We start from the raw sequence: 17,319 nt of genomic DNA, 5'->3' as shown, positions 1-17,319 counted from the left end.
CGTAGGAAAGAATGACGGTGTGTCAACATTTATATCCTGCAGCAGACGTCGGGTACGGACACCTACAGGTGCAGTACAATGTGGATGGTCCTCATACGTTCCTAGATTAGGATTTCTAAAGACTGAGTCAAGAGCCGGGTGATTTGGCTGTCCTCGGAGACGAGCAAAATAAGATAATAAAAGCTGGTCTCGTCTATCCTGAAGTGAAGGTTCACCACAGTCTACAAATAAGCTTGCGACAGGACTTGATCTAAACGCGCCTGTGCCAAGCCGAAGGAAAGCATGATGTACACCATCCAGCATTTTAAGCACGGTTTGACGACTGAAGAGTAGGCGACAAAACGTAATCTAAACGGGAGCGAACAAAGGTATAGTAAAAACGTATCATACATGACCTATCGGCTCCCCTGTTGGTGTTAGTAAGGACTCGCATCATATCTAGAAGTTTAGAACATTTTGTTTTTAATTCTTTTATATGTTTGACCCAAGTAAGACGGCTATCAAAAAGTAAACCTAAAAACTTGACGTAGGTAGAGATAGTAATAATCTCGCCGTTCAGAAAAACTTGCGGAATAGAAGGGTTTCGTAGCCGAGAAAAGACTACACATTTTGTTTTTTCGGATGAAAATGTGAAACCAGTAATCCTGGACCAAGCTTCAAGGTGAGATATAGTATTCTGCAGTAGTCTCTCTGCTGTGGGTGTTGAACGGCTCGCAATGTAAATAGCAAAATCGTCAGCAAATAGAGAACATGAGACAGGAGCCTGCACACATTTGATAATACTGTTTATGGCTACAGAAAATAAGGTGGCACTTAATACACTACCTTGAGGCACTCCATTCTCCAAGATGACACAATCTGAGAGCGAATCGTCCACCCGAACACGAGCCGTTCGGTGATTTAAGAATCCCCGGATAAAAGCAAGCATATTGCCCTTGATTCCCCATTCTTTGAGGGTGTTAAGAATACGTGGTGTTAAGATACCACGTCGCCAGGCTGTGTCATACGCCTTTTTTATATCAAAGAAGATACCAACGAGGTGTTGGCGATTGAGGAAAGGGTTTTGTATGGCTGTTTCTATTGACACTAGATGGTTAATGGAAGATCGTCCTTGTCGGAAACCACACTGTTCTGGAGAAAGAAAGCCATGTTTCTCCAAGTACCAAGTAAGCCTGCGGTTTACCATTCTCTCCATTATTTTACACAAAACGCTTGTTAATGAGATAGGGCGGTAGCTTGAGGGGTTGGTTTGGTCTTTATCAGGTTTTAGTACTGGTATAATAAATGCTTCTGACTAGCCGGGTGGGAAGACTTGTTCGGAGAATAAACCGTTGAAAATATTCAAAAGTTGTTGTAGTGCTGAATTAGGAAGGTGTGAAAGCATGGAAAGGCGAATTTTGTCCGGTCCAGGGGAAGTGTCACGTGAGTTATTAAGTGCGTGTAACAATTCCTTAAATACGAATGGGGTGTTTAATTCACCTACCGAATCACCTGTGTTTAGAGATAATACTTCTAACTGTATCTTGTACCGTTGAAAATCGTTATTATACGATGAGGTGAGAGACACCGAGCGGAAAGATTTTGCTAGAGTATTTGCCACAGCCGAAGGTGATGAAAGGAGTTCTCCTTCATTAATAAGTCCGAGAATAGATTGTTTCGGTGATCCGAAAATTGCACGGATTTTTTTCCACGCAGTAGACGTGGGAGTAGTGCGTGAGATAGTGTTTACGTATTTCGTCCATAAACTTCTCTTAGCGTTCAAGAATACCCGACGGCATACCGCTCTAGCCCTGCGGTATAATTTAGATTATCAGCTGTAGGCCTACGATTAAATTTGCGTAGTGCCTGCCGTTGATTCCTAATAGCATATTTGCAATCATCGTTCCACCATGGAACGAAATGACGTCTAGGATTGCCAGATGTTTGTGGGATGTATCTGTTGGCATTTTCAAGTATCATGGACGTAAAAGAGGAATATTGGTCGAGGATGTCCGTACCATCGTCATACTGCGATTGGAATGCTTGATGGTATCCATTCCAATCCGCCTTTTCAACAATCCATCTCCGTGGCCTTTTTTTAATCTCGCAGTCTACACCGAAACCAATAATAACTGGTCTGTGATCACTGCCGTGAAAGTCATCACAAACAGACCAATTAAAATGAGGGAGTAAATTCGCTGAGTATATGGAGAGATCGATGTTAGATACAGTACCAGATGATAAGGACATGAATGTGTGTGATCCATTATTCAGTAGACAAAGGTCCAACTCTGTTTATCACTCACTCTGTTTATCATATTTCCTCGAGTGGAGCAGAAGGTTGAGCCCCAGGAAATATGATGAGCATTGAAGTCTCCTACTATTAACGATGGAGATGGTATTTGCGTGAGGAGATTTGAGACATCTAAAGCACTGAACTCAGTGTTCGGTAAGAGATAGAGATTGCAGATATGCAATTTGAAGGGGATAGAGACCTTTACTGCAATAGCAGGAATGACAGTGGTTAGTTGAATTCTTGTAGCCGACACCCCATTCTTCATGAAAATAGCCACTCCACCACTCTCCCTACTGTCTACTAGGCAGTTGTATCTCTCACAGAAGTATCCTCTGAGTGTAATTGGGTCATGTTGTAGAAGGTGAGTTTCTTGGAAGCACATGGCTAGTGGATCATGTGCGTGCGCCAGTACTCTAATATCTTCAATGGGAATATCTCTAACACTCCACTGAATAATGTTCATAAGTGTAAAAAATATATAATAAATAAATAAAAAATATAAAAAATTAAATAATTAGATTTCGGAAATTACATAAAATTAGCTGTACGTGATTTGGTATTTATTTTTTGTATTTTTTATTTTAAAGAACTTTGATGCCCTAGGGTCGGGTGGTTCTTCAACCATATCCTCAAGTATATGAGGTGATGGTGGAGGAGATTTATTTGAATGGGATGCTGCAGTTGACATCCCTGGGGGTGATTATGTGGGTTCCCTTTACGGGGAGCTTATTAGGTGGCTTACTGCCAGCTGTGATAGTCGCTACTCGTGCCGGTACGACTTTGGGAACAGGAACTTTCGTATGTATCACACTGTTGGATTCACTAACTGCGACGAAAGACGTTTTATTCATCTTTGTCAGCTCTGAGATAGTGGCTGTAAGTGAAGCTACTTGATCAGAAAGCATCTGAACAAGTTTTTTAAGTTCATTGCAGGATCCGGACTGCTGATTATTAACGTTTGTAAGAGTTTGTTTCGATGTAGCGGTGGCAAAAGATACATCTGGTTTAACCAGGTTCCGTGAATTATTTAACTTTTTGTATTCTCTTCGTGCGGCCGGGAAAGATAGCTTTTGCTCCGTACAGATTTTGAGAATTGCCTTTTTTTCTTTAAAGATTGGGCAATCTCGGGAGCGGGCTGTATGTAGACCACTGCAGTTTGCGCATTCTCACTTTCTTCGCAGTTAGTGTCATTGTGATCTTCTTTAGCACATCGAGCACAGATCTCAGTTTTCGTGCAAGATGTTGTAGTGTGACCAAAACCTTGGCATCTGAAACATCGCCGTGGGTTGGGTATGAATGGTCGTACCCGAACTGAGAGGTAACCCACTTTAATCTTTTCTGGTGGAACAGGGAGATTGAATGTTAGTATAAGAGACGGTGTCGGTTCTTCTGTTCTGTTCTGTCGTTTCATTATACGTTTCACTTCAACAACATCTTGGTGGCAAAGCTCATCAACTATTTCAGAGATATCTATATCTAAAAGGTCTCGAAAAAAAATTACACCCCGGCTCGTATTTAACGTTTTGTGGCTTTCTGCACTTATATTTATACCACCCATATTATGGAGACGTAAGATAGATCGACTCTGTTCATCGTTGAATCTTTCGATCAGAATCGATCCGTCACGTAATTTCTTGATATTCTTCGGGGAGCCACTTGCAGCTGTTATGGTTTTGTTTATTAAGAAAGGTGAACATTTTTGAAGGGAGCCACCTTTCTGACTATTTCTCAGAACAACGAATTTAATATTTTTAGAATTCAGTTCTAATAATCTACGGTTCTCTTCGGTAGGACTTTTATCCTCGTCAGACAAAGCTGACCGAGGTCTCTTTGCAAGACTAGATTTGGTGGTTTTTTCAGATGGACCACCAACCATCATTGTGTTTGTTATTGGAACTGAAATTTTGGTCCCACTAGTACCGGTGAAAAATGGACCACTCCAGCAGAGCGCACGCGTACTGGAGCTAGAGCTAAATACAACTGGGTTCGCCCTGGTGCCCAGAGGACATTGTTCGAGACTCACTACGTAGAGCCATTCACCCATTGGCACGATTTGTTCCCACCTTGGGTTACGGTTGCGTTTTGTAAGATGTTGCGACACCACCGGGTATAGATGTAAGAAATATTAGTGTAGGTTGTTGTTGTGTAATTGTGTAAGTGTGTATGTTGTAATTTATGTAGTGTTCTTGGTGTAGTATATGTGTATAATGTAAAGTGTTCTGCAGCTCGTTGTATAGTGGGAAGAAAAGCTGCAGAGGCTAGGCCCGTGGGGACGCCAACCCCCAAAGTCTTAAAGAATAATACTCCCCGTCGGGGATAATCCACTCATGGAAAGAAGCATAGCTGTAAAGAAAATAATAACGAATACATCATAAAAGGGCAGTAAAAAATTTAGAAAAAACTTTTAAAAGAATTTTTTTTTTCTTAGAAAACTCTTTTTTTTATTTATTTTAACAACACATTCAGTGTTTTGTTTACTATAATATGTAAAATATCTAGTTTATAAATGTTTCTGTGTCCTTGGATTACAGTAGAAATTCAATGATACTAATACTTTTTTCATTAACAAAAATCTAGAAAAAATACAGATTAAAGTATTATTTTAATATTTTTGTAGGGAAGTTGAATCTTCAGCATTACATCACTTTTAATCAGCTTAAGATTAATTTGATGATTTACAGAAAAACCCAATTCATTTTGTAAAAATATTCCTTCTTGACTGTATAATTATATTCTATTTTAAAGAAATTATATTTATTAGTTAGACCCTTAAATTATTACATATGAAGTAAATAGCGAGTTCAAATGCAGTTCAAACAATAATGTTCTGAGAGAAATTGTGACAGCAAGTCAATATTGAAATTGGAAAAAAAAGAAGTTTAATTCATGATAGAATTCATCTACTCTCAATTTTTTTTTCTCATTTACTGATGCCTGAATGAATAAATTAATTTAATTACTTGGCTTGAAGAGTTTATCAATACTTTTTAGAAATGAAAACATCTAAAAAAGGCTTTTCCAAGCATTAGTTAAAGATGAGGCCATTAAAAAGTAGTGACTCCCATTGCATAGTAATATCTAACCTACTTTTAAATTAGAGATTTCCATGCTTAGAACTAATTATAATTTTTTCATAGTTACATTTATGGAACAGTCAATGAATATGCATAAAAGTAAGTGAAAAAGCAATTTATATAAACGTGGTAATGTGTTTATTATCATAATTTACAATAAATATCATTCAACAATATCAAAATCATTTATTTTGATCCAAATCTAGTAGGTATGATTCTTTTTACTGATTGATCTCTTCAACTATAAAAAAATATTAATTAGCTAATTATTATTTTGTACCTAGTATTATTACCAGATAGTAACAATGTGATCTGAGTCACTGGCATCGTGTTTATTCAAACATATCTACTTATTAGAAAAAATTAAATTCATAAATTTTTATAAGCTGGGCTGGTCTAGTGGTTAAATCATCATCATAAATCAGTTGTTTAACAACTGATTTTTGAAATCAAAGGTTCTGATGTTCAAATCCGAGTAAATGTTACTAGCTTTTAGTAGTATCCATTAGATAGTGAATACCAGTGTACTTTGATATTTGGGGTTCAATTAACCATATGTCTCAGGAATGGTTGGCTTGAGTGTATGTAAGCCTACACCTCATTTAGATGTCATACATATCATCCATACCTCATTGGGCCATGGAGAGGTTACTTATTCATTAGTTGAACAATTAGCAACGTACAAATTAAGAAAAATAGAAACAAAAGATTTCATTAAAATTGTTTCTTACTTCATTAAAAAGAAAAAAATAGTATTGGAGAAGACAGATTCTACCATAAAGTGATATTCAAATTTTTTTATTTTCCAGCTTCAGCACTGACTTGCCATTACAATTTCTGACAGAACTCTGTTGTTTGAAAACAACAGAAAACACTATTTGGTTCACTATATAATAATGTTCCCCTCTATGAATCATGTGACCTTGCTGATGGTGAGGAGGTTTGAATACTCAGTGATACAGAGTAGCTGGACCAAATGTGCAACCATATTGCAGTAGTATCTGTTGAAAGCCAGACTAAGGAATGATTCCTGACAGAGGGCAGCAGCTCTTTTGGTAGCTGTTAAAGGCATACGTCAGGAAGTCTTAAATGGGCATATCAACATCAACCAATCTTCTGAGTACTGCACAGCTGAAAGCAATGGAAAACTACAGCTTTATTTTCAAGAAAATGTAGCTCTCTGCATTTTCATGTAAAAATGATGCCTCCCTTGTTATAATATTTAGGAGGAAAAGCAGTACCCTTTTCGGATATCTGGATAAGTACTGCTAAGGAAGGGGGGGTCACCCTTCCAAAATTAAAAAAATAACATTATACAAGTTGGAGTATGGAATTTTAGAAGTCTAAAACAGGTTGGTAGGTTAGATAATTTAAAGAGGGAAATGGGTAGATTAAATGTAGATGTAGTAGGAATTAGCGAGGTACAGTGGGAAGAGAAAAACTACTTTTGGTCAGGCGATTTTAGAATGTGTAGAGACCGAGATTTGGTGTGGAAACGTACTGCGTCCGGACGCTACGTAAGGTGGATTTTAGGGTGTTTTTTCTTGTTTTATCGTGATATAAATGTGTGTGTGTTTGTGTGCGCGCCCGCGCGTGCTAGATCTGTTCAAGACGAGTGTTTTGATACAAAAACCTCCGAAATCGGTTGGTTAGTTTTTGAAATAGAGAGGTTTTTAGTGTACAAAAACACGAGGAGCGTGAGTACAAAAGTGCAATTAACGCTTATTTAGTGCCAATTATTAGTTTTAAATTAGTAGTAATAGATTAAACAGATACATTTAATAACAGTTTTAAGGTAATTTAAGCAGTTTTAAGGCAACGTGGTTAACCTACAATTCGCCGCGTGCTTGGGAGTTGTAGGTTAATATCCAGTCGGCCATTTTGTATCCATAAACTTTTATTCAGAGTGATGCAGTTGCAAAGAGATTGCAGGCAAAACTATATACTATTGCTAGCATGGGTACCACCCTTGCGTTTTCTTCTGCAAATTGATTTCAGGAATCAGGCATAGAGCGCGATTCTGAGGCCGGTGCAGAGATGTCGCAATCTGTATCCAAGAAAGTGGAGGAAATGGATGAAGTTCCCTGCAACACGCAGCAGGAAGATGTCGAGATCCCCTATGGCGAACCCGACGACCCGACAACGAGTATGGTCGATCTGCGGAAGGGTGACGAGGAGGCTGGAGAGTAGTGAAGAAGAGACGTCTGACGGCACCGACTTGGAATACCCGCTCGACGAGGTCCATATGCCCGTGATACTCATCCGTCAGAGCATATATACTAAAACTGAGGTAAAGGAGTGAGCCCTTCGAACCAGAGATAAGGCGGAAGACTTGGCGGCAGTCGTCCATGCCATGCACTTTACGAGATGTAGCACCCCAAATTCATGGTGAACAAGAATACTCAGACGGAGCGATATGATACAGGAGAGATCAAATGGATGCTAATGGAGGGCTCAGTTGATGATCTGGCTGCAGCTGTACGGCGAAAATAGCCCAAGAAAGCCTTCATGATGGTGGAGGACAGGGATGGCCCCCCACCGGAGCGGTAAAACGGAGCGCTGGTGTACGTTCTTGACTTAAAGGGGAAAAGGGAGGGCTCATACACCAAACACGTATGCTCCAAGACAATTGGAGTATGCGCCAGGCTGAACAGGGGCATCTCCGTTCTGGCCTGGTGTTGAAGGATGTCTCCCAGGCATCTGTGGTAGGGGAGGCTATAGAGCAACTGGGTTCTGCCACTACATACGTGATGATAGTCGCAGGAGACGACGACAGACTGGTGGCCAATATGGTGGATGGCCTGACGAAGCTGTCTACAATAGAGAAAGGACAGGTGGAGATAGTTGGGCCGAATGATGACATAGGTATGATCACGAGAAAGGTAGTAGAATGTTGGGGAGGTAGGCGGGGAGTTTAGGTCCCGTTCTATATGATGGGCAATGAGCCAAAAAAAGACCAAAAGCCCCGGAGGGACCGCAGACGGTCACGGTGGTCATGCGGAAAGAAAGTGTCCCATACAAATAGCTATTAAAGGATATTAAGAAAAGCGTGGGTGAGGACCTGGCCGGTGACATCCTTTGGGTGCGAAAAGGGCCACGGGAAGAGTTGCAACAGCGACTCAAGGAGGAGAGCGTTAAGAGGGCCAATCTTAAGAAGCGAGTCTGCTGCCATGTAGAAGGCATAGTCGTAACGGACAGGTGCAGGGTTGAGCGGACGGTTCCTGAATACACCAAAGAACTGGATTTCGAAACCACGAAGATAGAGGTGGCTGCGGCGGTAAGAAATAACCTTGGTATAGAGGCTTAGCTGCGTGTGACTTCTCTGCGGCCTGCGTATGGCAGTACGCAGAATGCCACTGTGGTTCTTGCTCAGAAGCACATCGACAGGTTGACCCACATTGGTGATTGGGTTTCAATTAACCACACATCTCAGGAATGATCGAACTGAGAATTTACAAGACTACACTTCATTTACACTCATACATATCATCCTCATTCATCCTCTGAAGTATTATCTGAACGGTAGTTACCGGAGGCTAAACAGGGAAAAGAAAGAAAGAAGGTTGACCCAGCGGAAACGGATACCTGTAGGCTGGCATTCATGTCGAATAGAACCTAGGAAAATGTAAGAAGCGTGCTTCCGATTCTGGTATCCGGGCTACAGGACTGTGGACTGCAGAGGGCCAGATAGGTCTCGCAAATGCTACAACTGCGTGGGGGAAGGCCATTTTCGAGCTGCGTACACAGAGCCGATGAAGTGCGCTAACTGCAGAAAAGACGGACATAGGATGGGCAGCTCGAGGTGTGCCAGGAACCCCCGCCAGCAATGAAGATATTGCAACTCAATTTCAGCAGATGCGGGGCGGCTCACGATCTGGCATGGGCCTATGCAGTAGGAGGAAACTATGACTAAATTGTGGTAGATTGGCAGAACCCAATCGGCAAATGATGGCTGCGAGGGGATGGATCGCAGATAGGTGTGAGAATGTGGTCATCTTTAACCTCACTGGTAGGTACGCTCGTCTGGGTGTGGAGAGGGGAGACAAGCGACTAGTGATGAGGACAAGCAAATGCACGCTGGTTGCCGGATAAGTGTCACCTAACTGCGCGGGTTATGATTATGACGAGTATCTTGTGGCCCTGGAACGCAGCGTGAGAAGGGTTGTGGGGGGAATTGTGCTTCTGGGCGATTTCAACGCGGTCACTGTAGAGGCTGGAGGAGGCAGGACCAGTGCACGTGGCTACAGGTTGCTGGCTGTGACTAATACTCTGGCTTTGGCCTGTCTGAATGAGGGTCAGGAGCCGACCTTTATCGGGAGGGCCAATGGTCTGTTATCGATGTAATCTTCGTGTCGGAGAGTATAGTGAGGAAGGTGGTTGACTGGTGGGTCTTGTCGTCGGACTTTGCCAGCGACCGTAGTGGGATCAGTTTCTGCATCGAGTGGGGGCTGGTGCGTCAGGAACGCGCATTGTCGGCGTGGAGGCCGACAGAAGTACAGGCACATCAGACTGGCGGCCTGTACGGCCCGATTAGAAAGAGACCCTCTGGCAGGGCCGGAAGAACTCATGGCGGTCATTAAAGAAGGATCCAACAGGATGGAACCCACCGGTTGCCCACGAAGGAAGAGAGTCTACTGGTGAACCAACAGAATAATGGAATTGAGCAAGCAAGACATGAGCGCCGGGGAAGTTTCCAGAGAGCTACGAGAAGACACGGAGAAGATAATCCCCAGCTGGTGGGAGAATTGACGGCGTCCAGAAAAAGGCTCATTGCAGAGATCAAGGGTTAGAAGAGAGAGGCGTGGAGGAAGCTGTGCTCTGAGATCAACAGAGACCCTTGCGGACAGGCGTACCAGATTGTAATGGAGATGTTTGGTAGACGCCTGCCCGTACGCATGGAAGATCAGACGAGGGCGACTGTACGAAAGCTTTTCCTTATCCAACACCAACATGGGAGAGGCTGGAGCCGGAGCAGCTACGGCGATTCACTGTGGGGGAACTCCTGTTAGCGGCCAAGGCATTAAATGTCAAGAAGGGTCAGAGACCGGATGGCGTTCCAGGACTGATTGTGAAACGAATGGTGGAGAGTCATCCCTGGCCGGTCCTGGACTCCATGTGACCGTATAGCGGGGTCAATTCCCTATGTGCTGGAAGGAAACCAGGTTGGTGCTCCTTTCGAAGCCGAAAACGCAAGAGGGACTACCAGGAGGATACCGCCCATTGTGCCTGCTTAACACAATGGGGAAGGTTTTGAGCGCCTCCTGGAGAGTCGACTTCAGGCCGAGCTGGGGAACACAGTTGGCCACTCATGTAACTAATACGGGTTCCGGCGTGGGAGGTCTATCATAGACGCCGTAGAGAGGGTGGCCTTCTCCTTTGCCTGGGCAAAGGAGAAGGCTGCGGGCACCCGGAACCGGAGGCGCATACCGGTGGTGATGCTGTTAGACATCCGGAACGCCTTCAACAGCGTTCCTTGGTCGGCTGTTACAAAAGAGTTGGAGCGGAGGGGGATTAGCAAATACCTGAGAGCGTTAGTGAATGAATACCTTGACAACAGGAAGGTCACAGCAAAGGCTGAGGATAGTGTAGGCTACGATTTCTACATGCATGGGGGGGGGTGCCACAGATCTCTGTGTTGGAGCCTCTCCGATGAAATGTGGTATTCGACGGGATGTTACGACTGGAGTACCCCGGTGGCACAGAGGTCGTGGCCTATGCGGATGACCTGGCGCTCTTCGTCTCCGGGGTCAACGAAAGAGATGTGGAGGAGACAGATAATGACGCTATAGAGCAAGTGAGTCAATGGGTGAAGACCAGAGGACTGCAGCTGGCTCCGGAGAAGACCTCCATTCTGGTAATGACTGGCCGCAGAAGGCTGCGGGAGATCACCCTCATTGTGAACGGCGAGAGGGCTGGACAGGTTGGGTAGTCAAGTACCTCGGAGTGTCGATAGACAGCAAGAGGGACTTCGGTGAACACGTTCGTCAGGCTGCACAGAAGGCAGAGAAGGAGGCTGCTGCGTTGGCTAAAATAATGCCAAGGGTAGGAACTTCTAGGACATCAACCAGGAGGCTTATAATGTCGGTGACCGCTTCGATCGTGCTGTAAGCGGCACCCGCTTTGAGTGAGGCTATACAGATCAAGAGGAATGCAAATCTACTTGCGGCGGTGCAACGGCGAGCAACACTACGCGTGATGGGGGCGTACAGGACGGTCTCGGGGGAAGCGGTCCGAGTACTGGCGGGCCTTCCACCAGTAGGGCTCCTGGTTGAGGACAGAGTAAAGAAGGAGAGGGGTCCCTGGACAGTCTCAGGGGCAATTGATGGATGACTGGCAGGTTCTTTAGGACATCTCGAGTAAAGGAAGATGTATCTGGAGATTGATAAAAAGGGTAGAGCCGTGACACAAACAAAAAGGGTAGATCGTGGGAAGCTGGGCTATTATCTTATGCAGCTCTTCACGGGCCACGGTGACTTTGGAACGTATCCCTCCAGGTTTCAACTACAAAAGGACTCCGGGTATTGTCTACTGTGGAGATGAGGACACCCGGAGCACACCTTCTTTCTTTGCGACAGGTGGGCCCAGCTATGTCAAGAACTAGGGGTAGACGACATGACCCCGGATAATGTAGTGAATTCATGCTCCGAGAGGAAGGCTACTAGAGAACGGTGACGGAGTGGGCCACCAAGTTACTTTGACACAATGAAGGGAATAGAAGGAGGGGATGGTGGCAGCATTAGTAGTGGAAATTGTAAAGGCTGTTGCTGTTGGATCTCATATTTTATGGGTCTTCCTTGATTAGTGTGTAATGAATATTTTATTATTGCTGTTATGTGTCTAGGTTACTAATATGTAACTCTAACCTTGGTTTATTGCGTCTCGAGGAAGACGGCATTACGACTAACGTATTGTTTTGTAATTATAAATCATGTATTATAATGTAAATTGCAGTCATGTATTTGCCTTGTACAAACTAGTAAGTATTATGTTTAGTTGTAAATCTTGATGTAATGTAAGGTATATTCTGGGATTAGTCAGCCTTGTTTTAATGTACTTGTATTTTATTATTACTGTCACGTCTCTCGGGTTACTAATGTATCTATACCCCTGGTCTATGCGTCTCGAGGGAAATGACATTATGGCTGACGTTGTCTCGTAGTTAAAACCATTTATTTTGTGTTAATTGTAATTATAAAACATGTATTATGGTGTAAATTGCTGACATGTATCTACCTTGTACTAGCCAGTAGGCATTCTGTTTAGTTGTAAGTTTTGATGTAATGTAAATTGAATTCTGGGTTTAGTTGGCCTTGGTTTAATGTATTTGTATTTTATTATTACTGTAATGTGTCTCGAGTTACTAGTGTATCCGTATCCGGGGTCTATACGTGTCAAGACAGATGACCTTATGTCCGCATTCAAGCGTGGGAGGGGGGCGGGACTCTACGATGATGGCATGGAGGATCCTCGAGGCGTGTGCGAGGGGACGCGGGTGGCGAAGGACGTGTGCAGCGCACGTCTGGAACTAGTAGGTTAGGGCCGGGGAGGGTAGCTCTCCTGCGGAGGGGCACAAAGGCTATCCGGAAGAGGAGGCCTCTTCCCATGTTCCTATGATGCAGGAGGGATCCCAATAGGAAAACCTCTAGAGGAGGTTAGACAGGGAGGGCAGAGACTGCTGCCACGACACTCCGAGGCGACTGAGTGTTGCTTAACTACGGGGACCGGTTACCTTGGGGGTGTTTAAAAAAAAAAAGAAAAAAAGGTGATTTTAAAATAATTAACTCAACATCAAATAAAGGGCAGGCAGGAAGATTTCATAATCATCAAGAAGATAGAGCAGAGAGCAGATTATGTCAAAAAGCTTAGCGATACAATCATTGTAATCAGGATAAAATCAAAACCTAAGCTGACAACGATTGTTAACGTCAATATGCCTACAAGTGTTCATGATGACAATGAGGTAGAATGTGTATACGAAGAAACTGATGAAGCAGTAAAACATATAAAAGGGGGATGAAAATTTAATAATCGTTATAAATTGGAATGCAAGCATCGGAAAAGGCAAGGAAGGAAATAATGTGGATGAATACCGTCTGGGTAAAAGAAATGAAAGAGGGGACTTATTTATTGAGTTTTGCACAAAGTATAAGTTAGTAATTATAACCAACGTCTAAAATTTAAAAATCATAAAACAGAAGAATATACACATGGAAAAAGCCAGTCGATACCAAGGTATCAGATAGATTATATCATGGTTAAGCGAAGATTTAGAAATCAACTTGTCGACTACAAAGCTTACACTGTAGCAGACATTGATAGCAACCATAATTTAGTGATCATGAAATGTAGATTGGGGGTTTAAAAATCTGAAGAAGATGTATCAGATGAATCAGCAGTTGGACAAAGATGTTCCCTATCCACGTTACCTTTTAATCTTTACATGTAACTAACAGTTAATGATGTAAAAGAACAGTTTAGATCTAGAATAACAGTGGAAAATGAGAACATAACAATGAATGGCATGGATGAAGTCCTACGCAAGAACTAACACATGAAAATAAACAAAAACAAAACAAAAGTAATGAAATTTAGTAGAAATAAAGTAGATGGACCACTGAATATAAAAATAGGCTGAGAAAAGACTATAGAGGTAGAAGAATTTTGTTATTTGGAAAGTAGAATTACTAAAAATGGACGAAGCAAGAGCGATATAAAGTTTCGAATAGCACAGGCGAAACGAGCTTTCAGTCAGAAATATAATTTGCTTACACCAAAAATTAATTTAAACATCAGGAAAATATTTGCGAAAGTATTTGTTGGGAGCACAACTTTATATGGAAGTGAAACATGGACAATCGAAGTACCTGAGAAGAAAAGATTAGAAGGCTTTTCCAAATGAAGAGCTGTTGCGGCAAATTGATGAAGAAAGAAGCATTTGGAAAAATATAGCTAAAAGAAGAGACAGACTACATCTTAAGGCACAAAGAGATAGACCATATCTTAAGGCATCTTGGAATAGTCGCTTTGATATTGGATGGACAGGTAGATGGGGAAAATTGTGTAGACAGCCAATGTTTGGAATATGTAAAACAAATTGTTAGGGATGTAGCTGGTAGGGGGTATACCGAAACGAAACGACTGGTACTAGATAGGGGATCTTGTTGAGCTACATCAAACCAATTAAATGTTTGAAGGCAAAAATATATAATAGTTTAAGTATTTAGGTAGTAAATATAACTTTCCCAAAATAGTATATAATTAAATTTTCAAGAGTGAGTATTTTTACAAAATGCATCGTGTTGTTATTACAAATCGTCAAATTAATCTTAAGCTGATTAAAAATGATGCAATGTTGAGGAAATAAACTTCCTTTCAAATATTTAAATAATATTTTAATCTGTATGTTCTTTTCCCGTCTAACGCTGTAGCAGAGCTATAGCTTTAGATGGGAAAGTAATGTAATCGGTCCAATTTGGGAATATGCGGTTTTCATCGGATCTTTCCGTTTTGAAACCAAAAAAATGACTGGAAATTTTCCACATGCTTGTGTATGTGTTCGTTGTTGCACATTAAATCACCTTATATCTCCAGAACTACTCGACCGATTTTGACCAAACTTGGTCAGATTACTTCTATATATGGGGCATTGATGCCATTAAACTTTCAACTTGAAAGGTCAAGGAAGTGAGGCTATAGAGCAAGGTCACCCTCAGTATCTCGAGATTTCCCCAAATTAAGGTCATTTTTCTTAGGCGCATTTGTTAACAATAACAATATTACAATATATTTGCAAAAAAATGTTTACTACTACCCCAAAAAATGCTCTAAATAAACCAGTGGCTAAGTGGGTGTACTGTGTCATTAGTACCGCTTCTCACAACTAGGAGCGCTAGTGTATTATTGACGTACAGGTGCTGTAGTCGACTACTATGTTGTGACATCACAGATGACCGGTAGAATTAAATAAATGAATAATATTTAGAGTATTTAAAGTGATCGCTAGTACCGCCACTCCTGCGCAAATGACATACAGTATGTGTGCACACTTCAAATTGAATTAAATAAACAAAAAATATTATATTTAAATAAATGATATATATTTTAAATTAAGTTGTGTGTAAGCCGTGCATCAGAAAAGAGCTACGTGACGGGAACGTCCTACAACTATGTTGTCAGTTTTTTCTAGATTCTTATTTTAATAAAAAAAGGATTAATATTATTGAATTTCAACTGAAATCCCAAGAACACAGAAATTTCACAAATTATGATAAATGAAACATTGAAAGTGTTATTAAAGAAAATTAAGAGAAAAAAATGTTCTGTCTTAGGTCAAAGAAAGACTTCTTAACTAGATATTTTGTAAATTACGGAAAAGTATATCAGAAAAACTATTGCCATCACTATTGAACAATTTTCCTATGCACTAAATTTTTAGAAGGACAATAACATTGAAAAAAAAACTTACAAGAAAAATTTCAGTTCAATAATTGCTTTTAAACATACGTATAAGTTACTCTATAACTTGTGGGTTTACAACCAGATAAAAACATTTAATTTAGCATTATTTACACCAAACTTATTTTTACTAGGTTCTTTTTTTACCTTAAACCCATTTAATTATGGATTTATTAAAATAATAATATTTAATCATTTAAATGTATGTAAATCCACACATGTTTTCTGTATGTATAAAATATTAACATGTTGCAGGAAATGTAATTATAGATATGGACCATTGGGAAATATCCTGGGTAGCAAACTTTGCTGATAAATATAAAATCTACAAGGACCATTTTCTTGGTTTGGCTTCTGATTTAGATTACACGGATGATGATGATAAAGAAGATAAGGTAATATTATTATCTTCAGTTAATTACTATTGGTAGTAATTAGATAGTTTTAATTTTTACATATCTTTGTTTTATTTAATTTTCATAATTTAGTCGTCTTTTACCTTGTGCGTAAATTTAATAAATGCATATGATTTTTCAGGCGAGTAGAGGATTTGATTCTATATCAGCAAAAATCATATCAAAAACAATAAATGCTGCAAAAACTAATTCTACCGCAAAGTGGGGATTCAATGGTACACCTTTGTGCTTTCAGTACATACCAGGCAGAAGAACTAAAACTCCTTGTTTTGCAGTTGTTCAAATAGAAAATAATAAGTAATTGGCGAACAAAATTTTTTTCTATATTAAGTAAAAGTAGTGAAGATACATTAAATTTTAATTATTTAAAATATTAACATAAGTATTAATATTATTTTAAAGTATAAATTTTAATTCTATTATTCATTGCGTTGTAATAATTTTATTTTTAGTCGACATTTATTTTTATTTATATTTTTAATTCTCCTAATATAAACCATCTAGAACAGAATATTGAGAAAAAACAAATCTTACTTTAATTTTCTCATGAAAGTATTTTTGCGGGAACCTGCATCATGTCATTTATTTAATACGCAGTTTAATTAAATAATTCATGAATGAATCAGGATGCGGGACCAGGAAAGTACTTTCATTTTTTTTTTTTTTTTTATTATTTGGGAGGGCGAAAAAACGCTTTTGCGTTATCATCGCCCGTAACAAATACAATACTATATTAGAAAAGAAAACATGTTTAAATAATTTATTAAATAGTCGATTACAGATGGACTTTATTTTGGTTTAAGAGGCATCCACCTTGGACTATTCCGGTAGCCCACCACCCCTGCAGTTCCCAGGTAAAAGCCTTTGCCTGCAGTCCTCAAGAGCCCTCGGTACTGTCATGCCAAAGGCATTCGCCAGATATCCCCCTCAGACTTCCTCGGCAAGGTCTCCGGCCTCATCGGAAGAATTCTCAGGCCGACACACAGATGTCGGCTAGGTCGCTTCTTTCAGCGTCATTTTCCATCCAATGTGGACTTGTTGCGTTCTATAACGCTATACACAAAACGACACCTGCATGCTCTGCTTACAACACACAATT

General features: G+C 40.8%; 1 protein-coding gene across 1 annotated transcript in view; it reads left to right on the top strand.

Annotated features, from left to right (window-relative positions):
- Positions 1 to 17,319, top strand: part of LOC142320547 (hyaluronidase-like) — a 53,506-nt gene that overhangs the window by 12,609 nt on the left and 23,578 nt on the right. The window contains exons 3-4 of the mRNA XM_075358453.1: positions 16,060 to 16,199; positions 16,342 to 16,517. Of these exons, the coding sequence (XP_075214568.1) occupies positions 16,060 to 16,199; positions 16,342 to 16,517 (316 nt within the window). The remainder of the gene's footprint in view (positions 1 to 16,059; positions 16,200 to 16,341; positions 16,518 to 17,319) is intronic.

Source organism: Lycorma delicatula, chromosome 2 (assembly GCF_047948215.1).
Source record: "Lycorma delicatula isolate Av1 chromosome 2, ASM4794821v1, whole genome shotgun sequence".
In the NCBI taxonomy this organism is placed as follows: Eukaryota; Metazoa; Arthropoda; class Insecta; order Hemiptera; family Fulgoridae; genus Lycorma; species Lycorma delicatula.
This window is presented reverse-complemented; position numbering and strand designations above follow the sequence as displayed.